The following is a 27,911-nucleotide window of genomic DNA, read 5'->3' as shown; positions in this document are numbered from 1 at the left end:
AATTTTCTCTTTTTCGTATAGGTCACATATGGTCGTATTTTCACTTGAGATTTGGTATGGTCGTATTTTTCTTTGGACAGTTCCAGAGGATGACACTTGCAGCTTCCATACATGTCACCACCACACTTGAGAGAGAGGCTTCTGGAGAGGTGGAATGGCATAGCCAGGACAAAACAAAGCGATAGTGTCTGATGACGATGATGAGCCACCTGTGGCCCTGGTAGGCCTCAAGGGCCAAGCAGGGCCTTATAATAGAGCCGCGCGGGCCGAGCCCACCTTATCGCCAGTCGCCACCACCAACTCCCGCAAGAGCTCCTCCGACGACCGCCATGGCCGCCCAGAGCATCCTCTTCGCCGCCGCCGCCGCGCAGCCGGCGCCACTCTTCCAGGCTCCGTCCTCTGCCCGCCCTTTCCACTCGCTCCGCCTCGTCTCCGCCCCTGGAGGCGCCGCCGCGGCCGCAGCAGCCAGGGCTCTCGTCGTCGCCGACGCCACCAAGAAGGCCGTCGCCGTGCTCAAGGGCACCTCCGAGGTCGAGGGCGTCGTCACGCTCACCCAGGAGGACGACGGTGCGTCACCCCGCCTCTCGCTATCTTGTCACCACTAGTTCTGCCTGTTGGATGCTGACCCCTCCAGAAGCTTCGTCAGTTGCCAGGTTACGCAGCGAGTTACTGCCGACAACAGATTGGTGCTTGCGAACTTGATATAAACCCTGAATTGATTAGGAGCATTGTCCTCAACACACCCAATACACTTGTCAGGTGTATATGTGCACTAGTTCGGCGAAGAGATAGTGAAATACAAGTAATATGATTGATTATGAGTGGTAAATGCAATCTGAAATAAAAATGGCAGCAAGCAAACATGTAGCAGAACTGGTTGTAAATGGTATTTCAATGCTTGAAAACAAGGCCTAGGGATCATACTTTCACTAGTGGACACTCTCAACAATGATACCGTAATTGAATACATAGATATTATCACTTCACTATGCTACTCTGAACCACTCTCCGGTTTGATAATAAACACAAATTCACTGCGTAGGTCTGCATAGGCGTTCCTTAAAGTTCTAATTCCCAATCTATGGACACCCCACACTATCACCTTGAGCATACAAACATGGTACTAACTAGACACCACAATTAATTAGTATTTCTGTAAATTAATCTTAAGAAACAAACACGGTGTGCACACTGTCACCTTCACACCGTTGGACAAGGTGTCCTCAAAGATCACATAATAAAACCACTTGAGTAGCACAATAGTTGAAGAATAACATCTACTTATTCAATTAGATTACAAAGCTCATGATCACATAGCTACCGGTAAAGCCCTCAACCTCGGGGGAGAACTACTCACTCCTCATCATGAGAGTCAGCAACGGCAATGGAGATGGCAGTGAAGTCGATGAAGATGGCTCCGGGGGGAATTCCCCGTCCCGGTAGGGTGCCGGAACAGAGACTTCTGTCCCCCGGAACTTGTCTTATAGATAAGCATGGAGCATAAAAAATTATAGATACATTTGCAACGTATGAAGCATTAAAAATTATAGATATGTTTGCAACGTATCAACATTCATCTCCTCGTGGGTTCGATACTCAAGTACTTATCGAATTGTATTTGGTGATCCCTTGTTCTTGGGGTTATCAAAGTACTTTTCTAGCACTTGTTTTCGGGGAGCATAGTACTAGACTTCTATTCTTGTTTGCATTGCATTTAGTTTTACTTTCAGCAATTATATTATAAAATATAAAACTCAAAAAATGGTTAAAGAGTTCCTCTTTTTAGATATGTTGAAAGCGTGAATATTCCTCCTGTTATGGCGACTAGTTTAGATGAATGAGAGTATTGTAAAAATAATAGCTCAGAACCGTAGAGAATTAAAAGAAAGAAAAAGACTAGAAAGGTTCTTGAAACTTCTAAATAAAATGGCTAATGAGCTGCTTAACTATTATGATGAGGAAAATTGTTGCTCTAAACAAAAATTTAGACACTTTGAATTTCAATGCAGGTCCCATGAAGAACATGTTATAATGATACTTACTCATGCTAATTCCCAAGAAAAAAAATATGATTGTGCGGAACCTACATAAAAATGATAAAATATGCAAATGACGCTATAATAATTGGATCCATATTGTTCAAAGAAACACAAACTTTAATTTTCTCTTTTTCGTATAGGTCACATATGGTCGTATTTCCACTTGAGATTTGGTATGGTCGTATTTTTCTTTGGATAGTTCTAGAGGATGACACTTGTAGCTTCCATACATGTCACCACCACAAAATTTATAACCATAACAGCGACACAACAATGGTTTAATTAGTTTTACAACGACGGTGTAAACTCCTTGCGAAGGTACCATCCAAAATGACACGATCGCGTGGAAAGCGAAACACACGAACAGAAAAGAAAGTCTCCGATGAACAAAACAGAGAGAGGCTTCTGGAGAAGTGGAGTGGCATAGCCAGGACAAAACAAAGCGATAGTGCCTGATGACGATGATGAGCCACCTGTGGCCCTGGTAGGCCTCAAGGGCCAAGCAGGGCCTCACCCGAGCCGAGTATAATAGAGCCGCGCGGCCCGAGCCCACCTTATCGCCAGTCGCCACCACCAACCCCCGCAAGAGCTCCTCCGCTCCGCCGACGACCGCCATGGCCGCCCAGAGCATCCTCTTCGCCGCGCAGCCGGCGCCACTCTTCCAGGCTCCGTCCTCTGCCCGCCCTTTCCACTCGCTCCGCCTCGTCTCCGCCCCTGGAGGCGCCGCCGCGGCAGCCAGGGCGCTCGTCGTCGCCGACGCCACCAAGAAGGCCGTCGCCGTGCTCAAGGGCACCTCCGAGGTCGAGGGCGTCGTCACGCTCACACAGGAGGACGACGGTGCGTCACCCCACCTCCCTCTCTATATCTTGTCATCACTAGTTCTACCGGTTGAATGCTGGCCCCTCCTGAAGCTTCGCCAGTTGCCTGGCTAGTTCTGTACTTCTGTCTGACAGCAGATTGGTGCTTCCGAACTTAATATAAACCCTGCATTGATTAGGAGCGTCCTGCTGTAGATATTGCGACGATGAAGCATTAATCTAGTTACTAGTTGTTACAACTTCTAGTACCTCAACTAGCTGTAGTTGCTCCACTTTTCTTCAGTTAACATGCCAAAAAAAAAGGGTGCCAAAGCTTACACGATGAGTTGATGCATTGCTAAACCCGCCGTCTGGCTAAAATGTCTGTTGCATTTCTAATTGTCACCATCACTGCAGACACATTAACTTTTACAAAAAAAGGCAATTGCAAATCTACGACTGTATCTTACTCATGTATAACTCGTCCAACTTCTCATCCATTGCAGGTCCTACATCAGTGAGCGTCCGTATCACTGGACTTACTCCTGGAAAGCACGGCTTCCACCTCGTGAGTGTTCTTCTTTGGGCTGCTCCGAGTTATGTTTCTTGATTCCTAAGAATAACACGATCATTCGTTTTGCAGCATCAATTCGGTGACACAACTAACGGGTGCATATCGACAGGTTGGTTTTGTGACTCAAATCATGTAATGGCAAAATGTCAATGATTCATAATGAAACATAATCATGTTTTTCTTTTCTTTTCTGTTGTAAACATCATCAGATTGCCATGTACGCATGTTTGTTTTACCTTTTCATATTTGTTGCTCTTTTACTTTCCCATGTGACTTACAGAAATTATGAATCCTCTAATCAGTTGCGCTTTTGAATCACATCTTTCTTACAGATCTTTTTTTTTTAAAATCTTGCAGGACCGCATTTTAACCCAGATGGCCTGACACATGGTGCCCCAGAAGATGAAGTCCGTCACGCGGGTGACCTGGGAAACATTGTTGCCAATGCTGAAGGTATAGTCGGCAATAATCCGTAGTGAACTTCCACCCCGAAGAACGTTTCTGATGTTTGTTTTCCTAATCTATCTTTCTGGATTTAACATATTTATGGGATGTGTGTTTTAATGGTGGTGATATAGGTGTGGCAGAGACAACCATTGTCGATAGCCAGGTAAAGTTCAAACATCATGTTCTTGATCTTTGCATAAGTGGCTGTATGCGTAGTTTAAGTTCCAAGATTCAGTACACTGACTTCTGATGATTTCTTCTACACAGATTCCTTTGAGCGGCCCAAATGCAGTTGTTGGGAGAGCATTTGTTGTACATGAGCTTGAGGATGACTTGGGGAAAGGTATGCCTAGTTGGCTAGCTCTACTTGTTCTACACTTTTCCCCCTTTCAGTTCATAATGTTCCATTTTTTTTGCTCTTTCCTTATAGGGGGGCATGAGCTTAGTCTCAGTACCGGAAATGCTGGTGGAAGACTTGCATGTGGTATGTTATCAGATACATCTCTTATCTTATGAAAATGTTCCTTGATTATAGATGAAAGTGCATATCGAAAGATATTGGTATCAGTCATGACTGATATAAGAACGACTGATATGAGAACGTCACGTGGCACATTATTTTGATTCAGCCTGTTGTTAATTACTCCCTCCGTCTCATAATATAAGATGCTATTACAACCAATTAACTTGTATATTAGATAAATTACAACCAATTAACTTGTATATTGGTTGTAATAACATATTATATTATGGGATGGAGGGAGTAGAATATTACAAGTAGTAATAAATTGATTGTTTCTCTTTTAAACTTACTGCCATCTGTGCTGATGGTATCAGGCATCAAATGCCCAAATTGCTAAAGGGTAAATATTAAAGGTCTACTGGATAAGCATAAAAGAATGGTGCAGAAATTTAATGCAGTTTATTTACATGATTATAAATAAAAATTACTCGCTCCTTCCCAATTTAGGGTGCATATTAGCTTTGGTCAAAGTTAAACTTTATAAAGTTGGTCCAACTATATATGAAATTATATCAATTTTTTTAATACTAAATGCATATAATATGAAAATATATTTCATAATGATTCTAATAACATTGAGATAATGTTATAGATGTTGCTATAATTTTCTATATATTTAATCTAAGTTTGACTTTGACCAAAACTAATATGCATCCTAATTTGGGAGAGGGAGTATAATGTGTACTATGAAGTGATGTAATACTTCAGTCAGCACCCATCGATGCAGCTAGTGCTTAGCATTTACTATGTTTAATGTTTCAACTTTCAAGTGCATAATTGCCGCGGAAGTGCATCTGTTTCATCACTGCTTTGCTATGCAGGTGTTGTTGGCCTGACTCCGTTGTAAGTTGTGGGCCTTCAGTTCTATTGTCCCTGTCACACCTGTTGAGACAGCATGTTTCTCGTTGTACCTGGATTTCAGACCATGGGTGCTTAATAGCTTATGTTGATCGTTTGTATCAGAGTGTAAAGTTCAGTTTAGCAAATAAGTGTTGGCACACTCACATCTTGTTGAGCTATGAAGCATAAACTTCAGAATTTTGATTTGTCCAGTTTGTTATAACATTACAAAGGATTAACTCTTTATATATATGATCTTTGTGTCAATTACTGCTGGTTAAGCTATCATAAGCATACTATCGTTGTTGTGCCTGGTTAATCAGAGGGGAATATTCCAGCTTCCAGGTCAGCGTTTGCTGTGGTTCTTTCTCAAGCTTATGTTGATCTTTTGTATCATCAGAGTGTAAAGTTCAGTTTAGCAAATAAGTGCTGTCACACTCGCATCTTGTTGAGGTATGAAGCATGAACATACAAATTTTGATTACTAAGATTATCATAAAATGCTCAACGGATTATCATGGTGGGATCTCCTTATATCTGATATTTGGTGTCGATTACTGCTGCTGAGCTATCATGACCATAATAATATCGTCGTTGTGCCTGACTAATTTAAGGGTAATATTCCAGGTCAGCGTTTGCTGTGGTTCTTTCTCAAGCTGCCTACCTGTTGTTGCTGCTTGTTAGTCTTGGATGGTCGTCCTCGAATTGCTCAAGTTCTTACAGCTTTGCATGCCCAGATTCACAAGCAAGCTAAAAATAGCTAGGCTCGCAGGTTTTATCGCGTATTTAAGCAAAATCCCAGACAGTGCATCGGAAAACTAGCCATAGTAGTAATCATTGTAACTGTAATTAGCTGTTGATCCATGTCTGGTTCGTGGGCGCCTCTCGTCGTCCTGGCGCTGCTCGCCTCGGCGGGCAATGTCGCCGTGGACGGCAGGGCGCCTGCCGCGATGGTGCACCGCAACCACGGCAGGTTCAAGGCGGGGCCATGGAAGCCGGCGCACGCGACCTTCTACGGCGGCCGCGACGGGTCCGACACGCGCGCCGGGGCGTGCGGGTACAAGGACACGGTGGCGGAGGGGTACGGCCTGCAGACGGTGGCCGTGAGCACGGCGCTGTTCAACGGCGGCGCGACGTGCGGGGCGTGCTACGAGGTGCGGTGCACGGACAGCCCGGGCTGGTGCAAGCAGGCCCCCGCCGGCGCGCCGCCCGCGCCGCCGCTGATCGTGACTGCCACGAACCTGTGCCCGCCCAACTACCAGCTGCCCGGCGACAACGGCGGGTGGTGCAACCCGCCGCGGGAGCATTTCGACCTGACCATGCCGGCGTTCCTCCAGATCGCCGAGGAGAAGGCCGGCATCGTGCCGGTCTCCTACCGGCGGGTGCCCTGCGCGAAGGCCGGCGGGATCCGGTACACGATCACGGGGAACAAGTACTTCAACATGGTGACGGTGACCAACGTGGGCGGCGCCGGCGACGTGGCCGGGCTGACGGTGAAGGGGAACAAGCGCGTGAAGTGGACGCCGCTGAAGCGGAACTGGGGCCAGGTGTGGCAGACCGGCGAGGACCTCACCGGCGAGTCGCTGACGTTCCGCGTCATGACCGGCGACCACCGCCGGCACACCTCCTGGCACGTCCTCCCCCGCGACTGGCAGTTCGGGGTCACCTACCAGGCGCCCAAGAACTTCTGAATGAATGAATCATCGTCACCGTGAATATCCATCCTCCAGTGATTCAATTTGTCCACCGATCGAGATGTGAAACTGATCGCTGATGCTGCCAAGCGCTCACGAATCTGTCTATCACTGTAAAACCTAAACGAGACGTGCATGCAGAAACAAGAGAACGTTCAGATACGTCTCCATCTGCGCTGCAAATTGCGACGCCCGATACTGACAGCAGCGAAATAAACTTTCCAGGGAAAAAATCGTACGAAAACTAGCTGCACGAATTGTGTCCAACATCGCAGGGCTGGGCACTTTCATGCTGCACCTCGAGAGAGAAACAAGAAAAAACCCAGCAAGCATATGAGGCGGCACAGAACGGGACGTCCGGTAATGTTGGACGCACACACGTACACAAATCCATCATCGTCAACAAAGACACACGACCGTCGTTCCCTTCTCCTTGGAAGCTCTCCTTTTTTCGTCCACGATGTTGACATTGCAGATGAAAGACGCGCCCTTCATCCGTGATCCTCCTCCTTGCGCAGGCTGTGGACATGCTTGGCGCAGCGTCAATGGAGGTACAGCGGCAATCTTGGTAATCTTTTTGATCCACACAAGACAAGAGGTCGTTGTTTTTGTTTGGCAAAAGTCAGTTTTGATATCGCAACTATTTCTTCTAATCCGTCAGTTTTGATCTCGCAAATAACAAATAGTGGCCAATTGATTTGCGGAACTTTTAAACAAGGCAAAATATTTGCTATTTTTATTAATAATTAAAAAGTTTTTTTTTTTGAAATAACCATCTATTTTATTGGACAATCTGTTTTCTCATATCACACGAGGTTTCTTTTGCGGAAAAAAACCTAGGCTATTAGAAACAAGCTTACTCTCTTGGCATTATGTTACTAATTTTTTTTACACCAGTTATCCTCCGAGCTCTCGCCCCATCCTTCGCATTCACAATGATGATTATTGCCGTGGATGAATGATTTCGAAAGATTCTCGCATTGCGTTCCTTCGAGAATACACCCGGGAAAGGTGTATCAATCATATAGAAGAGTGCCAAGATGTCAAAGATTGCGCTACCACAAGGGGGCAGCTCCCCAAACACACGCCTACTCTCCGTGCTACCACGGTTCAACGGTCGGATCAAGAAAAACAAAGAAAGTGCCACGGAAAAGCTTGGCTAGGCGCCACCGCTCGAACTCCTCCCGTACTTTGTCCCTGATGGCGCCATGCGAAGCCACCGCAACGTTGAAGACCACGTCGTTCCTATGCCTCCAAATGCACCAGAAGACAAGTATGATGGCAGTCCACATGTCCCGTATGTGAGCTGTCGGACAAGCCCGGGACGTCCACCACTCCAGCAGATCGGTTAACCCAACACCTAAGAGCCCATGCCCAGGTCTCCCGCGTCACCATGCAACCCAGCAGCAAGTGCTGCAAGGTCTGCGACTCCTGATCGCAAAGCGGGCAGGCCGACGGACACGGCAAGCCCCGACGTCGAAGCCTATCCGCCATCCAACAACGGTTTTTCGAGGCCAGCCATGCGAAGAACTTGCAATTGTACGGCGCCCTAGACCGCCAGATCTCCTCTTAGATGGGGGCCCTCACCTGGCCCGCAAAGAATGCTCTGTACGCCGACTTGGCGAAGTAAATGCCATCAGTCGACCACCTCCACAGCAACATGTCCTCCCGCTCCGGGACCAGCTGGACGTTCGCCAGCCTCTACCACAACATGAAGAACTTCGGGAGGGCTGCCTCATCCATGTCCGGCCCACAGTCCCTCAGCCATTGGCCGGCCAGGCCCTCTCTCACCGAGCAACCGGTGATCCTCCTACGCGAGACCATCTTGGCCACATTTGGTGCAATCTCCGCAACACTCGAACCGTCCAGCCACCGATCGGACCAGAACCGAGCTCGCTCGCCATTGCCCAGAACATAACAGGTGGCCGCATCAAAGATAGCGGTGCAGAGGATGGGGAGCTGAATGTTAAACTCCGCCCAGGCCTTAGAGGGGTCCACCTTCTGTAGCCAGGCCCACCGGCAGCGGAGAGCAAGATTAAGCAAGCAGAGGTTCGGAATACCTAGCCTGCCGAGTTCCTTCGGGGAGGTCACCTTGTCCCAAGCGACCAAGCAGTGACCACCCTTGACCTCCTGCCGCCCTTTCCAAAGGAAGGCCTGACATATCTTGCGCAGCGCCTCAACAACCTTCGGCGGGATGTCGAGCGACATCATGGTATGCACTGGGATCGCCGCATTGCGTTCCTTACGCACTTCCAATGCAATGACTATAGCCAAAGAAGCCAAAACCTTTCTATTTTGCCTATTTTATAAGGTGATCCTTGCCCAGAGCCAGTTGTATGTCATGTAGACGACACCAAACAAGCATAGCCGTCTAAATACGAGTTGTAAAGCGGCATTTGAAGAGGAGATGCATCGTGGATTCACATACACATGATTACAATGGCATCTTCATTGGAATCCTATAGGATTTTTGTTTATTTGATTACTATCATTCAACCTTCAACAACCTTTGTATCCGGAACCTCTGGCTCCTCAATCTTCTCTCTGTTGCCGCTGGGTGTGGCTTCAAAAGGCGGACCTGGATAAGGCCTAGGCAGAGTTTGACATTCGAGTACACGTCCTTTGCACGACCATCTTTGACTTAGCCACAAGCTATGTGCTTGGCGATGGCGAGCGAGCTCACTTTTGGAAAGACCGATGGCTCAATGGAGACAGAATGGCGGATATTGCCCCAAACATGGTCAAGATGGTCTCCAAGAGGAGGGCCAATGCCTGCTCAGTTAGAGAGGGCATGACTAGGAAATGGCTCAGGACTGGGCCATACATGGGAGATGATGCCCTAAGCGAGTTCTTCTAGCTATGACGCATGCTAAGTGGTACCGTTCATGACCCAGAACGAGAGGATGTGCTAGTGTTGCGGTGGTTTGGCGATGGTCGCTACTCATCCAAGTCAGCGTACTGAGGCTTTCTCCGGGAACTTGACGAAGGCTGTCATCGCCAACGAGATATAGCATTCTCGGGCACCCTATAACTTTAAGTTCTTCGCTTTGTTGGCCTCGAAGAAACAGTGCTGGAGGAATGGGATCTGCCATGTCCGGCGGTGTATCCGCTGTGTAACTAGGAGCCGGAGACCCTGGGGCATCTTCTTTTAGGATGTGTGGTGGCATGTCAGGTTTGGCCATAGGTGCTCCGCTTCTGGGACAAGGCTGACTAGCTTTCAGATGGAGACCCTGACTTGGTGGACTTGTGGTTGTCTCGCTCTTGCCCTAAGGAGCACAAACGTGATATGTGGACGGCTATCATCATGGTCTTTTGGTACACATGGAGGCACGTGAACGACGTGGTCTCCAACGGAGTGGTGGCGTCGCCGAGAGTCATTAGAGAGAAGATCAAGGAGGAATACAATAGATGGCATTTGGCGAAGTGGTTATGTGGCACCGCTTTCTCCTTTCTGGAACCGAGAGAGTTATTGTGACAGCTAGGAGAGTAGGCTTTTTGTGGGGAGCTGCCACACCTTGTTGGCAGCAACACCAACTTTATCTTCTTTGACACCCTTCTATGTAATTGATACACCTTCCAAGGTGTATTTTCGAAAGAAAAAAAACTATCATTCAACAGGTGGATGCAAACTTTCCTATAAACTTTAGTTCAAAGGAATTCCCTAGCAAAAAGATCTATACGATTCAATCCTGTAAGGTTGTAATGTTGGACACACACAACTCCATCACTCGAGGAAGACACCCGGCCGTCGTTCCATTCTCCGTGGACGTTCTCCTTTCCTCATAGATGTTGACACTGCAGCAGATGAAACACGAGGAACCCTTCATCCGTGATCCTCCTTCACGAGCAGGCTATGGACATGCTTGCTTGAGGTACAATGGCAATCTCGGTAATCTTTTTATCCACACAAGAGGTCGTTGTTTTTGTCTGAGAAAAAGTGCGTTTTGGAATCTCAACTATTTATCTGTAAACTTCAGCTATTTTCCATAAACTATTAATCCGGAAAATTGTTTGTACCCTTTCCATCCCATAGAGGTTATCTAGATACATCCAAATTTTAACAAATCTCATACAACCTTTATAGGATGGAGGGAGTACTACACCTAAATCATTTTAAATGTAGGACCTATTGTGCATGGTAGCCTGAATTTTTCATCCAAAACATATGTTATTTATGACGCAGATGATATTTCTCCGGTCCTCACTTTATACCATTCCCCGCACCTAAATTGATTTCAGGTTTTCGAGGAACTTAAGCCACCAAATCACTTTAGACAGGGTGGTTTTGCACTTTAAGAGTTTGCGAAAAAAAAAATCTCCACATGTGAAAGATGCTACGAATTGCAAATTAACCTAAAAAATTCATCAACCATATGGTAATTTGTCATTTTGGTTATGTTTTATGAAGGCCATCATGGCTAACTTAACTTTTGGTACTCCCTCCATACCGAATTAATGGGCAATTACGTACTTCGAGAAATAAGTTTGACTAATAGTTTGATCAATAAAATATAAGATATACATCACAAAAATTATATTATTAAAAACATTTTTTGAATACAAATCCAATGATATAATTTTTTTTGGCATATATCTCATATTTTATTGACTAAATTTGTAGTCAAACTTGTTTCTCGAAGATCGTAATTGCCCATTAATCCTGTATGGAGGGAGTATTAGAGAAACGTTTGTCGTATATTTCATGTTAAAAAAAGACAATGTGCCAAAAATAAGCACATGTGAAAGATGCTACGAATTAATAATTAACCTAATACAAATCTACCAACCATATGGTAATTTGTCTTTTTGGTTAAGTTTTAGGGAAGAACATCATGGCTAACTTAACTTTTGGTACTCCGTCCGTTCCAAAATATAAGAGGCCTAATGTTAGTCAAAAGTCAACATCTTTTAACTTTGACCAAGTTTTTACAAAAAAAAAATATAAACATCTAGAATACTAAATTAATATCAGCAGATTCACCATAAATATATTTTCTAAAATATCCATTCAATATTATAGATATGGATATTATTTCCTAACTTTGTGATCAAAATTAGTAGGATTTAACTTCAATCTAATCTTAGGCGCCTTATATTTTGAGATGGAGGAAGTATTTGATATAGGTTTACGGTATATTTCATGTTTAAAAAAGACAATGTGCCCTTGTGTGCACGTACAAGCCACCGCCATTCGAGGCTTCATGATTGTTTTCCATTTTGACGTGTAATAACTTACAAAATACAAAATACAGTAAACAAACCACTAGTTGGTATGACGAGAGAGGAGAAAAAGAAGGCATGCCCATGTGGCTAGGGTTTCTGTAACCTCAGCCGTCAACATGATCACTTTCCGTCTGTCTAACACAACAAGCTTTACTATGATAATTTTTGATTAGCTTCTATGATGGAGCGGCGAGAAGGGTGACGCGCATTCGACTGTCTTTGTGTTAATTTTTATTATTTTTGATTTTTTTATTGATGTTGATGATTATAAATGAATCCATGGACGATCCAGGTTCTTGTACTAAGTAACATAAATGGCACAAGTTCCACTTCTTTTTAAACTGGAACACATCGTTAAACGCTGACATGGGCGTGCCAGACAAGCACGCCGGGCCACCATTCGTCCCCTAGTACGGTCGTACTATCGCTGTCGCGCCACGTGTCCCAGATGGCGGCCTTTAAACGCAGGGTATAAGTACCGCCCGCGCTGCAAAGCTAATCCAACTCGTTCGCGCTCTAAATTATCTCCTCCACTCCCTCCCCTGCCTATCCACTCTGCTCCAAGCTCCGCACTCCGGCACCATGGATCTCTCCTCCCTAGCGAGACCGCAATCGCTCCGCGGCGTCTCGCCGGGCCCTCTCGGCGCCCACGCCGCGCGCCGCCGCTCCGTCCAGCTCCAGCTCCTCCGCCCGCGCAGGCCCGCCGTGCGGTGCTCCGTCGACACTGCCAAGTGAGTGCACGGCCAACATACTGTACTGCCCAGCTTAGTTCGATCATGCCTCTTTTTGGCGCTGGGAAAGATCATGGGTATGTGTAAAGCGCGCGATTTTGGTTCCAACCACCAGGCAGCAGGCGCAGGGGGTACCCTCTGCGGTCGCGGCGGCGGCGGAGGCGGAGGCCGCGCGCAAGGAGTGCTTCGGGGTCTTCTGCACCACCTACGATCTCCAGGCGGTGAGTCCTCCTCACCACGTGTTTGTTGAAATGATCGGCGACGGTTCCACTGCCTGGCTGGGTTGGTGCGAGCGCAGAGAGTGAAAAGTGTTGCTGGTGCCGGGAGCCCCGAGACTGCGATGTCACGTCTGAATCCGTGTTCTCGATTGAGGTTGATTAGGATCGTGGCCTCCGAATTTAGGTAGAGAACAGAGGCGCTTATGTTTCGTGAGGTTTGCTTCGTGCGTGAACACTGCACCTGATGTTGATCTGTTACTTTGTGTTGAAGCCATGACATTGCTTACGATTTGCACTCGCCGACTCTGCTTGTCACTGGATATGGATAGTTAGATGCGATTGGCTAACACAGAGTTTCTTGTATTAATCTGTGCTCCTCCTGTCAAATGGAATGCAGGATGAAAAGACCAAGTCCTGGAAGAAGCTAGTGAACGTTGCTGTGTCGGGGGCCGCCGGGATGATATCAAATCATCTGCTTTTCAAAGTAAGTAGCACCGACTAACAAAAATATCGTATACGCCGATTTATCCGAATGTTGTCTATGTAGAGGTGTGGGCCCTGTCAACTATTCTGCCCACTTTTATTGAAAATGCATAGACAAGTGTGCCACAAGTGATACTCATCTACCAGATGCAGGTGTAGATTGATAGTAGTACCAAATGCTACCTGATGTTAATCCTACTGTTTTCACTATGGACTCTCTTTACATTTTGGCCAACATGACAACTGATTGACTGAAGCTACTGTGCACCAAACTGATCTTTTTCTTATTTTACTTTCTTTTGTAGCTTGCCTCTGGTGAGGTTTTTGGACAGGACCAACCAATAGCACTCAAGTTACTGGGCTCAGAAAGATCATTACAAGCACTAGAAGGTAGCTTCACTAACTGATTTGCCTTGACATTTGAGAAGCAACAACAATCCGTCTTAAGTTTCTACATGATCCACATTAACTACATTCCAGATTCCAATATTGATATACTCCTAGGCATGGATGAATTACTGAGGCAGACATATATTTCCCCTCTTCCTAATTCTTTCTTATAATTACAACTGCAGGAGTAGCTATGGAACTGGAGGATTCACTCTATCCATTGTTAAGGGAGGTCAGCATTGGAATAGATCCTTATGTGATCTTCGAAGATGCAGATTGGGCCCTTCTAATTGGCGCGAAACCCAGAGGACCTGGAGTAGAGAGAGCTGCCTTACTTGATATCAATGGTCAAATCTTTGCCGAACAGGTTTCCTTTTGCATTATTCCCCTCATTTCTTCTGAAGTATACCGTCATAAAACTGCAAGGAAGCATTTCTTAAACTTTGAATTTTTACTATGAGATCCCTTTCATACAAAAGATGTGCTGTTCTTTTGTGTATTTGAGGGAAAAAATAATTATGGGGTTCCTTACTATGAAACCGGCTAATAATAACCTTGAGCAACAACCTAATATTAACACATATTTGAGTACACAAATGGATCATGGAAATAGTTATATTGTTATTCGCTGAAATTTTGAATTGTCTCAGGGGAAAGCACTAAACGCTGTGGCATCTCGGAATGTGAAAGTCATAGTTGTTGGAAACCCCTGTAACACTAAGTACGGACAGGTTTTGTGGTTGCTAAGTGTGTTTCTGATTTATGCTATTATAATTTCTAACTTGCAGTATATGTTGCATGTAGTGCTTTGATTTGCTTGAAAAATGCTCCCAACCTATCAGCAAAGAACTTTCATGCATTGACAAGGTTGGATGAAAACAGAGCCAAGTGTCAGGTACTTGACCTTGAGCCTTAATTATTCAGACGTCTTCATGTTATTTCATTTCCCACAAATGACAATGCTGATCTTTCATTCACAATCGTTTTCCAGCTAGCGTTAAAAGCCGGCGTGTTTTATGACAAAGTATCAAATATGACTATCTGGGGGAACCATTCAACAACTCAGGTAACTGAAGATATGATTATAGATAGCAGGGTACTCTGTTTGCAGTAGCCGCATCTTTGCAGATGCATGTCTTGGTGATCACTAGTACTGGTTTCCACCTAAGTAGGTTCCTGATTTCTTGAATGCCAAAATTGATGGGAGGCCCGTGAAAGAAGTCATCGATGATACAAAGTGGCTAGAAGAAGATTTCACTATAACTGTTCAAAAGGTACACACCGTTTAACATCTATTTGCAATTTATCCATCTTAGAAGAACAAACGTGGTGCCGTGCATTCATTCCTATGATTATGCAGCGTGGAGGCGTGCTCATCCAAAAATGGGGCAGATCTTCAGCTGCATCAACCGCTGTTTCTATCGTCGACGCAATGAGGTCTCTTGTGACTCCTACCCCGGAAGGAGATTGGTTCTCTACAGGGGTAAATTTTTCAGACTTTTGGATGGTTCATTTCTCTCTTTTGCTTTGTTGTGCCTCTGAAGCAACGCCAATGTTAAACCTAGGTTTATACGACCGGAAATCCTTATGGCATAGCAGAGGACATTGTATTCAGCATGCCATGCAGATCAAAGGTACAGTTTTGTTCCGAAATTCCCCGGCTTTTCTTCCTGATATTAGACAATGCAGTAACTGGGACTATGGCATAATGCATACAGGGTGATGGCGACTATGAGCTAGTTAAAGATGTGATAATGGACGATTTTCTCTGGGGCCGAATCAAAAAGGTATTACGAGTTGTAATATAATACGGCGACAGATAGAGCACAGTCAGTATAATGACTTGATAAATGATGATGTAATCATTCTTTCAGAGTGAAGATGAACTGATCGCTGAGAAAAGATGTGTTGCCCATCTTACAGGGGAGGTAAGGGGTCGTGAATATACTTAAACCATGCATAAACATACTACAGTAAGTATTAATGTCACTTATGTTGTTCCAACTGCAGGGCAATGCATTTTGTGATCTTCCTGGGGATACAATGCTTCCTGGAGAGATGTAGTGCTACCCAGCCTAGCGTTCTGCCAATCTCTACATCGTCTATGTTATCAGTAGAGGGGTCACAAATTCACAATGTTTCCAACGGGGACAATTGATTGTTGAGAAAAACGACTGCTTGCAAGCAGTCCGCAGCAGCAATTTATCTTCTGTATACCGAATAAGGACACAGACTTTGTTCTACATTATTCATTATTCATAGTATATAAAACAAAATGTAATGCTAAAAATACTTCTCAAGCTTTATGCATTAAGCACTGTCAATTTGCAAAACGTGAGAAATAACCAAAGAGCAGAAACATCCTGATTGGATTCATTTGCAAACTTTGATTCATATTTACAGCGGTTCTGCACTAAAACTACCAACTAAAACCATCAACATGGATAATAGCGGCAGGACCATGCACTGATTATCAATCAATTTCCGAACTGCAAAACGGTACTGCTAATTAGGTTAAATTTAACAGCCACATACGGAGGTCATGTCATGCAATTCAATACATTTAGGCTAGCAGGAGAGGTCCCCAGTTCTCGCCTCAATACACATACGATTAACTAACGTCATAATCTTTTTACCCAATACCAGGCAGGCTACTTGCCATAGATGCACAGGCCAACCTCATAGCTCACCAGGAGCATTATGGCTGACAGGAAGAAAAAGAGGCAGAAGCCACCACGCAGCACCGCAGTCACTGTGTTGCAGCCACCGCAGTGTATGCGGTTATTGGGCTGGATAGCTGTGGAGAAGAGCAGCTCCACACCTTCATCCTTCTGGACGGACCACTTGTCTTGTCTAGATATGATTACTTCAGTAGAGAAACTGACGGTGTTGCGAAGGTTGGCTGGGAACTCTGCTGCAAAGGCAGGGGGTGCCGAGATTGAATCCAGCATCCTTACAAAACGCTTTCCAATAGAACTATTCTTGGGCTGAGAATCTGTTGGAACACAATATCAAAACATGTCAATAATGTTCAATTATAGGTACAACATCCAAGTTAACAAGCAGGAAGCTGAAGACCAGCCATTGGTAACATTGCCCTGATTAAGCCGAACTAAGCTTGATTTTCTTCGTAACACGAATGATCTAATACTTCATTCTAGCTTAATCAGGGCAAGTAAATACAACTGAGAACATTCCCTCCAAGTAACAAAGATAGAAGTACTGGTGAAGGAGGAAACCAATAATGAATGAATATATGAAACAAAACATATATCTGGCCTACTGTATTTTTCCATAGTAAAATCACCTGGCAAAGCAACACAATTTAACTGACTACCAGCTTCAGGTAACCTAGCGGCTGATGGGGTACCAACTACAAAATTAGGTTCTAAAACCTTTTGAGTTGGACCATATGTATAGGTGGTATTGTTGACCTGTAAAAGTAGAAAAATTGTAGGTAAACTCCAATTATCACATCAATGATCTGCACTCTCTGCAGCAAGTTGATCTCTTACATGTAACTCAGAGCATACCTCTTGAGTAAGAACAGGCCCCTTAAAAACATGGGAACTGCTCCCAGCTGACTGGTGTACAGAGCACATCATATCATTAAATAAGTTATCCTCCACTGCATCATAGTATGGCATACCATCATCCACCATGTCCATGCCAGATAGATTGGTTGCTGGGGAGCTGAGAAATCTATTTGGCTGTGTAAACGCATCACTCAACATTGTGGAGTCAAAGGGTGCATCAAAGAACAACAGATGATCATCTTCTGGCTTAAAGGAATTTGTAACAGAAGAATGTGGGAGATCAGTGATGGTTGAGCCCAAAGGAGAGGAGTCATCTTGTAATGTCTGCAACAACTGCGCCAACTCATCTGGCTGGAAAGGCTGTTCACCCATGATTGGAAGAACCTCATTGTTGGCCCCATTTACAGCATCTGAGGGGTAAGGTGTTTTCCAGGCCCAAGCATCAGAAGGCCAGATGGTGGAACCATTGTCTAAAGGGAACTCCAAATCCTTCAGTTCCAGGAATTCATCACTGGGGGTAGAACTATTTAGAAACTCTCCACCATTGGCATTAGAAAACATATTTTCATTAACCGTTAGATTGTTTTGTCCTGCAGGATGAACATACTGAAGAAAATTAGATCCAATATTTGGATCATTCAAAATGTCCCCTGAATTTCCTTCCACATCTTCAGATTGGTTGCTATTGTTTGAAGTGTCAGAAACTGGCAAAGCAACACCGCCATTCTCATTATGGCCGGCCAAGTCCTGCAAAGGGAAAATATAGCATGTTAGAACAATGGACATATTAGTGGGGTTTAATTAGGTAAAGAATGAAGAGAGCAAAACAACAAAATCACCCATAAAGCAGAATTACACACGAAGAAAGTAAAATATAGTCAGTTAAAAAAAGTAAAATATAGTCCTGCACAGATAGTGTGCTCCTATTTAGACAGAACCAATCTTTTTATATCAAACACTAATATGTTCAACAAAATTATAGCTAACAACGTTTTCTTATCATATCAGACACCCGAGACTTGTGAGTTGTGAATTTCATGTCATACAGTTAAAAGACAAAAGAGAAACACAAAAATTCCAACCTTTTAATGCTCATAGACATGAATACTATGACATCATGACTCTTGCGGGTCGTGATCTCATATGACTTGCTACCTAATCCTGACAGAAATATGAAGATGTATGTCAAAGAGCCAATGACTGTCAGCATTCTTGCTAGACAGCATGGCAGAGAAATTCATCAACGCAAGTTAGAACAAGCTAAACATCAATGCTGGTGGAAGTGGAGCATCTCTCTGAAAGAGATACACAATAAAAGTAACACCGAAGCTATTCTCAGTACTATTTTTTAACCCTTTATTCTCAACAAACAAAAAAAGATAGATTAGAGTGACACCATGTCCATCAACAAACATTCTACAAAGTTATATGTTTTTCATTAACAAACCACTTCTTGTTTTACCCTAGAAAGTAAAAGACGGAACAAATTATGTGATAGCAGTTATATAGATAAAGAGCATACTTACTGGCAAGATAGTGAAATTTTTCCTAACTCTGGCTATGCAAAAGCATCACCATCTCACTCTGACCATAGCTAATACAAAGGCACCCAAAAAAACTGGAAAGATTGTGCATTTCTTTTTCTAATTCCAGCTGTGAAAAAGCATCATCTCACTCTGAACGAAGCTAATACAAAGGCACCGAACAAAAGTTCCAATAACAATGGCAACTAAGTTGTTCTTTGCAATTATTTTCACTGTTGTGGTGACAAATATTGTCCGTGGCCATGAAAACAAGTAAAGCGTCAACAAGTCCATACAAAAGATTAAACATTTGGTTGTTGTCTACCAAAGCAGGATAAAACCAAGCACTGTACAAAAATTGAACATATTGGCCCAATAAGGTATATCAATATATGAAATGAGCAGTATGTAAAAAAAGGACATAGGTTGCCATATAAATATTGTGCTTCCACATTTTAGGTTTCCATGTGTATGTTTTTAAGACTGGCAATGGTGGCACATTTTAACATGGAAGCCATCACTGTATGACAACGGCCTCTTGCTATGAATAATAAAGAGTCCCAGACAGCTAGTTATATGCTCGAGCACCTGTGTGGTATTTATATGGAAGATTTATCAGAATATTGTACATATAGGAACACACTAAGAAAAAGAGATGTAAAATATTTGCAGAAATTTTCATATGCTAATCGGTTAAGCTGAAAAAAAAGGCATACATGGACAAGTGTGCGGTAATAAAGCTACACGTGCAATTATGTTGAGATACAGATACAAAGGCACCGAATAAAAAGGCATACAAGGACAAGTGTGGGGTAATGGAACTTTGAGCGCCAACTCAAATTGATCTTTTTACAGCTCAAGCTGTAAGCATGAAGCTCAAACTGATTCTTTTTTATTTTAGCATTTCATACTCAAGTAGACGTGCTTTTACTGAAACAAGCCATGAAAACTTTTACTGAACCGTGCTATTATGTTGAGATACAGAAGGTTAGCAAACTCAAGTTGATCTTTTTATAGCTCAAACTGATTCTTATGGAGCATTTCATACTCAAGTAGACGTGCTTTTACTGAAACAAGCCATGAAAACTTTTACTGAACCGTGCTATTATGTTGAGATACAGAAGGTTAGCAAACTCAAGTTGATCTTTTTATAGCTCAAACCGATTCTTATGGAATATAGCTACACAAGTAGACGCGCTTTTACCGAAACAAGCCATATGCAAGCTGCAGGTAATACCTGAATTAGATCGGTCATCTGAAGATACCCTTTCTCCATAGCGCCAGGAGCCTCATGCTCGACAACAGCGTCTCTTTCCACGGGCAGCAGACCAACGTCATCATCCTCGTCGGCCTCCCACTCCTCCTCAACAAAGGGCGCTCCGTACTGCGCCCCGTTCTGTGGACCAGGGCCGGCCTTCTGGAAGATGCGGCACACGACAAACGAATCCTGCACGCTCACAACGGTTCAGAAATCGGCATATCTCATTTATAAGCAGTATTAACCACAAATTAAAAGATCCGGCAGACGACAAATGAATCCTGCGCACGTGCAGTGGTTCAGAAATCAGGAAATTTCATTTATAAGCACTACTAACCACTAACTAAAATACCCGGCACACGACAAAATGAATCCTGCGCACGCACGCAGAACGGTTCAGAAATCAGCATATTGCATTTGTAAGCACTATTAACCACAAACTAAAATATCCCGCACACGACAAACGAATCCTGCGCGCTCACAACGGTTCAGAAATCGGCATATTTCATTTATAAGCAGTATTAACCACAAACTAAAATATCCGGCACACGACAAACGAATCCTGCGCGCTCAGAACGGTTCAGAAATCAGCATATTTCATTTATAAGCAGTATTAACCACAAACTAAAATATCCGGCACACGACAAACGAATCCTGCGCGCTCAGAACGGTTCAGAAATCAGCATATTTCATTTATAAGCAGTATTAACCACAAACTAAAATATCCGGCACACGACAAACGAATCCTGCGCGCTCAGAACGGTTCAGAAATCGGCATATTTCATTTATAAGCAGTATTAACCACAAATTAAAGATCCGGCAGACGACAAATGAATCATGCGCACACGCAGTGGTTCAGAAATCTGCATATTTCATTTATAATCAGTATTAACCACTAACTATCTAAAAGACCTGGCACACGACAAATGAATCCTGTGCACGCACAGCGGTTCAGAAATCAGCATATTTCATTTGTAAGCAGTATTAAGCACTAAGTAAAAGACCCGGCACACGACAAATGAATCCTGCGCACGCACAACGGTTCAGAAATCAGCATATTGCATTTATAAGCAGTATTAGCCACAAACTAAGAGTTGCGGCACACCACAAATGAATCCTGCGCACACACACACGATTGTTTGGAAATCAGCTCTGGTATGTATTTCACTTAAGCACTAGCAGTATTAACCACTGATGAAACAGATCACTGGCTGGCTCCCTAGTGTAAGCAGGCAAAATCATCACATTTTACTTGGGAGAAATGTCACAATCCCCACTCGGACTTGGTTCTAAAGGTACTATGTATGTAAAAACGGATACCATCTGATCTACAAGAGTCCATCTTTTTCTGGGCAGTGGGCACCCGTAAAAAAAGAAGTACCTGTGGGATCCCAGCGGCGCCGTCGCCCTCGAGGCGGTACTCGTGCATGACCCAGTTGGTGCGCTCGCCCTTGGGCGCGCGCCCGGCGTGAAACACGAGCGTCTTCTTCATCCCGACGATCCTGGGGCCATGGCGCACCTCCCTGTCCTTGCCCGTGGTCTTCCAGTAGCCCCCCGCGGTGGCGCGGTTGGTGCGCGCGCGGTTGGCGTGCTTGCGGTCGAGGCGGCTGAAGAAGTACCACTGCGAGTCGCGGCTGCGGAGGCGCGAGCGGGCGGGGAGGTCCCAGGGCTCGAGCTTGTAGAGGTCGACCTCGGCGATGGCGTCCACCTTGAGCGCGCGGCCCAGCACCTTGCGCTTGAGGTAGTAGGAGACGAGCTCCTCGTCGGTGGGGTGGAAGCGGAAGCCCGGCGCGAGGGACGTCGGGTCGTCCGGCGCGGCGGCTGGCGCCGTGGAGGAGGACGGCGATGGCTGGGTCATGTGCGGTGGCTAGGGTTCCGGCGGAGGGAGGAGATTGGATTGGGGATTGGGGAAAGTTTTGGTCTTTTTGGAAGGGGGTCGGCGAGTCTCCGGGGAGAAGGGATTGATGGTTGGTTGGCTTGGGCTATAAGAAAGGCCAGGGGCTTTTTCGGAACGTCGCGGTGTCCCAGAAGTAAAAATCTGATTAGAATACTCTGGTTTGGTTGTTTTGCAGGGCAAACCTTCTGTTTGTGTAGAATTTTTGGTTTCCTCAGTGAGTGCTATTTAGCGAATGGTCCCTGTTAAATCTGAAATGTAGCCTTGATCTCTAATTGGTCGCCAGATAGTTTCAGACTTGTCATGGGACATGGACTCGTTTGCGGACCTAGAGTTAGCCCAGGTGCATGTTTGCAAGATGTCCATTTATAGGTGACGCAGCAGAAACAGCGTAATTGGGGAGTGATGTACCACTAGACCACCGCCACCACGGCAGGCTTTGGATTGGGACGGGTGGAGCGACCAAGTCCACCGAGAAGTTTCCCATCGGCATCTTGAGCTCCACCGAGCTGGCTCTTCCCTTGACCGTGGACTTTCTTCCAGGAGTGCACGAGTTGTCCTGCATCTGCTCACCTCACCTCAACCACGAATTCCTCCGTGGCATGGACGGCGTCACTCGGGGCCCCACATACCAGCCTCTGCCGGTGAAATTTGACTAATCTGACACGTTTTCTAAAACTTCAGCACAAAATGGACCGATTTTAGAAAATTTCATCATCAAACTCATTTGCAGGATAAGCCAACGGGGTACAAGAGGGATATATGAGAAAAGGAGAAAAGGAAGGCAATCTCCCAAGCGGGTAGGGTTCTGTCCACTCCATCGGCGCCGGTCCGCCCGCCTCTGAACGATGCGGACATTGACCTCTCGCCGGTGGGAGGGTTCTCGTTTCTTGTTTTAGATTTTCTTTTTCGTGTCTTGTTTGGGATGGTGAGGCCGTGACGATATCTTGAAGTCAGAATAAGGTATCCTCGCGTCGGTGGTGCGCCTAGCGTCGACAAAGGGCACGTGAGTCGTGTCTGGCGGATCTCCTACGATATGGTCGGTTTCCGTGTTTGTTTATGTGGGTTGAGTCCAGTCTCTTTAGATCTACGGTTCTTATCATCGGTGCTAGTTGAGGATTTGGTGCACTGGTCTTTTGAGGCCTTACACGACGACTTCCTGTATGTCTACTCCACCAAGTTGTGTTAAGTGTCGTCGTGGTGAACAGACAGATGCCATAGGATGGCTTAAGTTGGGGCCGAATGGACGCAAGAGGATTCGGGGGAGGGTTTGTGATTAGATGGGATGGACTTCCGGATGGTTTCCTCAAGAACTTAGCCAAGGCTAGAGGTTGAAGAAGAAAGACATAAGGAAGAACTCGCTCTAGATCATCTTCTTTATTGATCTCAACAGGTTACAAGTTTCTCAGTACATGTGTTCTTCTAAAACCTAGCTCTCTTCGTGCGTGCCCGTGAAGAGGGCTGCCCGCTCTCCTTATATAGGGGAGAGGGTGGCTTACATGGCAAGAAACCCTAATGGCATCTTTGACTAGACAAACTACTTTACAAAGCTACTTTAATCATAGATGACACCGGGGTCTTCTTTAATCAGGGATGCTGACGTCCTCCGGCTTCTTTGACCGTCATCCTCCTCTTTATCGTCAGCCCTTCGTTTAAAGCTATTTTGCTTAGCTCATCTTTGTCTTCTAGCTCTAGAAAGAATCTTTGACCAGTCCTGCCGACATGCTCTTCTTTCCGGTAGCCCGGTATCTTCTTTACCCGGTTCCGGCATACCCCTCTTGGGGATACCGGCTTAGCCTCACTTAGCTAATTTCTTATCTCTATGTTCCGGTACGAACATTAAACCGGTATCTTGATGGCTCAAACCATCCGGTCTGGCATGCCTTTGGCATACGGGGGTCATCCCCCCAACATTAGTCCCCGAAGCTGGTATAGTCTGGCGGATTCTATCCAACAGACCATGCCAGGTTCTTTTACCTTAGGATACCGGTTTAATCTACCCGGCACTGGGCTTGGATCCGGAATCTTTGCCCGAATTTTTGTTATCTCTCTTTGCAAGACATTACCCGGTGTCTTATCCTCCGGCATCTTAGTCATTAAACACTTCCTCGGCGAAGTCGAGAATATCTTGGGCCCCGCGCCTGTCAGTGACATGCGCACTGTGACTGACGCGTCAGTGTCAGGGGTCACTTCCCTTCGGCTTCCGCGCGCGCATTAACTGCCTCACAACAAATCCTGGCCTCCGTTCTGGATCCGTATGCACTTCCCTGTGGTCTTCTATTTTCACGCGTGTATCGCCACGCCACGTGGCGGCCCGTGGAGCGAACCGTCGCGGCCCACGATCCGAACCACCGAGGCCCAGCGGTTTTCGGCCCACTTCTCCCTCTTCCCTTATAAGGCGAAACCGCTCCTTCTCCTTCCTCTTCTCGCATTCTCCACTTCCTCGCGCATAGTGCTCTTGCCCTCTGCGCCTCCGCCGCTCCGTTTCGCTGTTCGAGCTCCGCCGCCCGATGAACTTCCGCTGCTGCTCCGTCGGACGCCGCTAAACTTCACCGCGTGAAGAACCTCTGTAGCGCTCCTGTCGCAGTTGCGGCATTGGCGTTTCCTCGAGCTCTTCCTCACCTCGCCGTCGACGGACCTCCTCGCCGGCCTTAGGCTCACCATCCCTCCGGCGAACCTCTCCTTCTGCAACTCCGCCGCCTCAGGTTAGGTCCGATACCTCTTTACTTCTTCTCTCTTAGCTTTCCAGATCTTGGGCCGGTAGAGTATTTATCCCCCTTTTATTTTGCTTTTTCTCTTACTCGTAGATCTTCGCGCGAGGGTGTGTTTGGGGAAAACTGTTTTTCGGTAGATTCCGGCGTCGTCCAGATCTGTATGTCTAGCGAAGAATCTCTTCTTGCTCCCTCCTCTAGTAGTCAAGGCAGTAGCACATCCGACGGGCTAGCGAAGATCTTGCCGGATGGAAATGGAATCCAGCAAGGATGAAGAGGTCGGCACCTCCAGCCGGGCCCCCGGAAAGGATCTTTCCGGTATCACACGCGGAGCCTGGAGGGGTTCCGACGTGACTCAATACGAGATTGACTGGCTTTACCGGTCCAGGAGAATACCGGAAGGAGTCTCCTGCCGGCTTCCTCGTGGCGAGATCGAACCGGTGCTCGAACCCGGTGAGGTCGCTGTTTTCCTTGCTCACTTTGAGCGTGGCTTCGGCCTTCCTGCCTCCGATTTCTTCCGCCAATTCCTTGATTTCTATCGACTCCAGCCTCACCACCTTCCCGGCAATGCCATTTTTTACCTTTCCTGCTTCGTGGCCTTCATGGAAGGCTACATCAGCATCCGTCCCGCTCGCGAGATGTTTGCACGCTTCTTCTCTCTCCGGATCAACTCGGTCCAGGGCAAGGACATTCCCAAGCCCAAACCCCCCGTACAATGCGGGTCTTGTATCATCGGCTCCCGCCAAGGGAGCCCCTTTTAAGTTCAACGGCCTCGAGTCTTGCCGCTTGTGGCAGACAACGTTCTTCTACGTGAAGAACAAGAGCGCCACTGATCTCATCAACTTGCCGCCCTTCAACCCGGCGCCGCCCGCCAAGATCAACTGGAACTACAACCCTGGTACGGATCATATAGAGACGAACCCTGGTACGGATCATATAGAGACGAACCCGGTGGTACGCTTCGTGTTGAAGCTGATGAAAGAAACCAACATTTGCTCCGACGATATCATCCGCACCTTCATCAGCCGCCGGGTGCTTCCCCTCAAGCGTCGCGTTCACAAGATGAGCGAGATGTATGGCCCCGGCGATCCCACCAAGATCACCGGCCTGCCCTTGAGCAAGGCGAGATGTGGTCCCGAAGGCTAGCCAGATATGCCAAACGGACATGCCGGTTGACTGGGAATGGGGTCTCCGGCCTCTCAGTTCCACTAATCCTCCAACCCAAGAAGTAAGAGATTTTGCGCAACTCGGGTTGGTTTGCCGGTAACTTTTTATACTATGGCTAACTATTTTTCTTGCTTGCTTTCAGGCCAAGGACCGCTTCCCCCGCATTGACTCAGACCGGCGAGGCCCTTGCCGGAAGCGCGCCCTTGACAAGTTCGACCCGGACCCTTTCATCCATTGGCTGGACCTGAAGATGGGCCGGACTCCAGCTTCGCGCCTCGGCAAATCTCCACCGGAGCCAGCCGGTTCGTCCGACGACCTGAGCTCAGTTGAGGTAGCTCTTCTTTTTGATCTCTCATATTCTTTTGTTACCTATCTCCTTCTGTAGACGCTCCCTCAGCTAGCCCCAAACCACAGGTCCACGAGCATGTTGCTCCTCTGGGGGCCGAGGCAGGCGACGAGTTTGTGGAGAAACTCATGGCCCAAGGCCAAAAGAACAAGGCTCCGGCTGCTGACGCCGACCCTAGCCAAGCTCCTCCTGCCAAACGTCCTCGGACTGAGGTCCTTGGGGGAAAAGAGGTTGGCACCAAGCGCTACAAGCATAAGCGGATGCCGGTTTCTTCCGGGTAAGTTCCTTGTTTCTCTTTTTTGCTTATTTCGTTCTTACTAAGCTCTTTTCCGGTTGCTTTTTTCCCAACCCTTTCTTTTTCTCTCTTTCAGCCCCGCGCTTCAGCTTGGCTCCAAGCCGGAGGGCTCTGCCGGCTCGGCAAGGATCTCGACTCCTCCTTCCTCATTCAAGCCCGACACCATCTGGTGCCGGCAACACCTTTGCCTCCCCTCCGGGAGGCACTACAAGTTCGGGGCGCGCGGCCACTACACCGCCAGATCACCGCGCAGAGGAGGATCTTATCTCCCCTCCTGAGACCCAAGACATCGGCGCCAGCAACACCGGCGCCGACAACGAAGCCGCCGGGCGGGCGGAACCTCTGGTCCCCCCCCCCCCCCCGAAGAAGAAGAAAAAGAAGCAACCAAGCTCTTCCCCCAGCGTGACCGCGCCGGATACTTCCGCGTCGGCCTCTTCTGCAGCGCACCCGGAAGCTCTTATCGTCGAGCCTACCGGGACTGCACCGACATCGCCGCCAAGCCAAGGACCTCCCGCGGCCAAGCCAAAGCCGCCGCCGACGACCCCCAAGATCACCCAGTTCCTCAAGCCGGGGGCGTCCCGCGGAAAGGCCGTGGATGGCAGCGCATCAACCGGCTCGCAGTCTCTAGTGCTGCATGTCGGGCCTGCCGCTGCTGCGGTCCCAGAGAAGCCTTCCGGCCTCCTGGGCCGGATTGTTGAGCTTAAGCGCGAGGGCAAGGAGCTGGGGCACCTTCTCCCCTATGCCCAAAAATGGAACGATGCAGACATCTCCGCATCCACCCGCGGCTTGGGGAAGGACCGCCTTCCAGCGTCGGATCCCGCTGGGCCGCGGTCCACTGAGGAACACTTCATGCGGCTCAAGAGTGCCGTGAAGGAGTTCGACAGTGCGTGGTACGACGCCACCAGCAACGTGGTGGTAAGTTTTGCCAACCTTCTTGTAACTTTTATTGATGTCGGTTTCTTTCTTTCTGGATCTTATCTATCCTCCCAGTCCCCGAGTTTCGTGTTGAGAGCGTAGCTCTTAGCGCAAAACTTAACTAGAAACGCGCGAAACCGGCATAGCCAGTCCCCGAGTTTCGGGTTAAGATCTTTGCTCTCGGCGGCCGAACTAGAACGCGCGAAACCGGCATAGCCAGTCCTCGAGTTTCGGGTTAAGATCTTTGCTCTCAGCGCGAAACTTAACTAGAAACGCGCGAAACCGGCATAGCCAGTCCCCGAGTTTC

General features: G+C 46.7%; 4 protein-coding genes across 5 annotated transcripts; 3 read left to right on the top strand and 1 right to left on the bottom strand.

The window, feature by feature from the left end:
* The first annotated feature begins 314 nt into the window (after window positions 1-314).
* Window positions 315-5,487, top strand: LOC124662873 (superoxide dismutase [Cu-Zn], chloroplastic). 2 transcript variants are annotated; one of them, XM_047200688.1, is made up of 8 exons: window positions 315-567; window positions 3,343-3,404; window positions 3,480-3,519; window positions 3,768-3,863; window positions 3,989-4,020; window positions 4,125-4,200; window positions 4,288-4,341; window positions 5,202-5,487. In XM_047200688.1, exons 1-8 carry the CDS (start codon window positions 330-332, stop codon window positions 5,225-5,227), a joined length of 624 nt encoding a protein of 207 aa, XP_047056644.1. In that variant the 5' UTR covers window positions 315-329; the 3' UTR covers window positions 5,228-5,487. The 2 variants fall into 2 exon arrangements, with proteins under 2 accessions (XP_047056644.1, XP_047056704.1); XM_047200748.1 differs by lacking the exon at window positions 315-567 and adding an exon at window positions 2,623-2,876.
* A 596-nt stretch (window positions 5,488-6,083) lies between these two features.
* On the top strand, window positions 6,084-6,911 carry LOC124650749 (expansin-A32-like). Its single transcript, XM_047190176.1, has one exon. The coding sequence runs from the start codon at window positions 6,084-6,086 to the stop codon at window positions 6,909-6,911; it is 828 nt and encodes a 275-aa protein (XP_047046132.1).
* Window positions 6,912-12,719: 5,808 nt separating this feature from the next.
* On the top strand, window positions 12,720-16,292 carry LOC124662766 (malate dehydrogenase [NADP], chloroplastic-like). The gene is made up of 14 exons (XM_047200595.1): window positions 12,720-12,868; window positions 12,984-13,089; window positions 13,484-13,570; window positions 13,875-13,959; window positions 14,145-14,326; window positions 14,610-14,680; window positions 14,764-14,854; window positions 14,951-15,025; window positions 15,132-15,233; window positions 15,320-15,442; window positions 15,525-15,593; window positions 15,678-15,746; window positions 15,834-15,887; window positions 15,970-16,292. The coding sequence occupies exons 1-14, from the start codon at window positions 12,720-12,722 to the stop codon at window positions 16,021-16,023; spliced, it is 1,317 nt and encodes a 438-aa protein (XP_047056551.1). The 3' UTR covers window positions 16,024-16,292.
* Window positions 16,293-16,309: 17 nt separating this feature from the next.
* Window positions 16,310-22,198, bottom strand: LOC124662658 (NAC domain-containing protein 17-like). The gene is made up of 5 exons (XM_047200500.1): window positions 21,658-22,198; window positions 20,256-20,465; window positions 17,493-18,242; window positions 17,267-17,393; window positions 16,310-16,954 (listed from the first exon to the last, which is right to left on the bottom strand). The coding sequence occupies exons 1-5, from the start codon at window positions 22,132-22,134 to the stop codon at window positions 16,611-16,613; spliced, it is 1,908 nt and encodes a 635-aa protein (XP_047056456.1). The 5' UTR covers window positions 22,135-22,198; the 3' UTR covers window positions 16,310-16,610.
* Window positions 22,199-27,911: the final 5,713 nt, after the last annotated feature.

The sequence above is a fragment of the Lolium rigidum genome, chromosome 1 (genome assembly GCF_022539505.1).
Source record: "Lolium rigidum isolate FL_2022 chromosome 1, APGP_CSIRO_Lrig_0.1, whole genome shotgun sequence".
Lineage (NCBI taxonomy): Eukaryota > Viridiplantae > Streptophyta > Magnoliopsida > Poales > Poaceae > Lolium > Lolium rigidum.
Note: the sequence above shows the minus strand (reverse complement) of the source record. Positions and strands in the feature narration are given on the sequence as shown.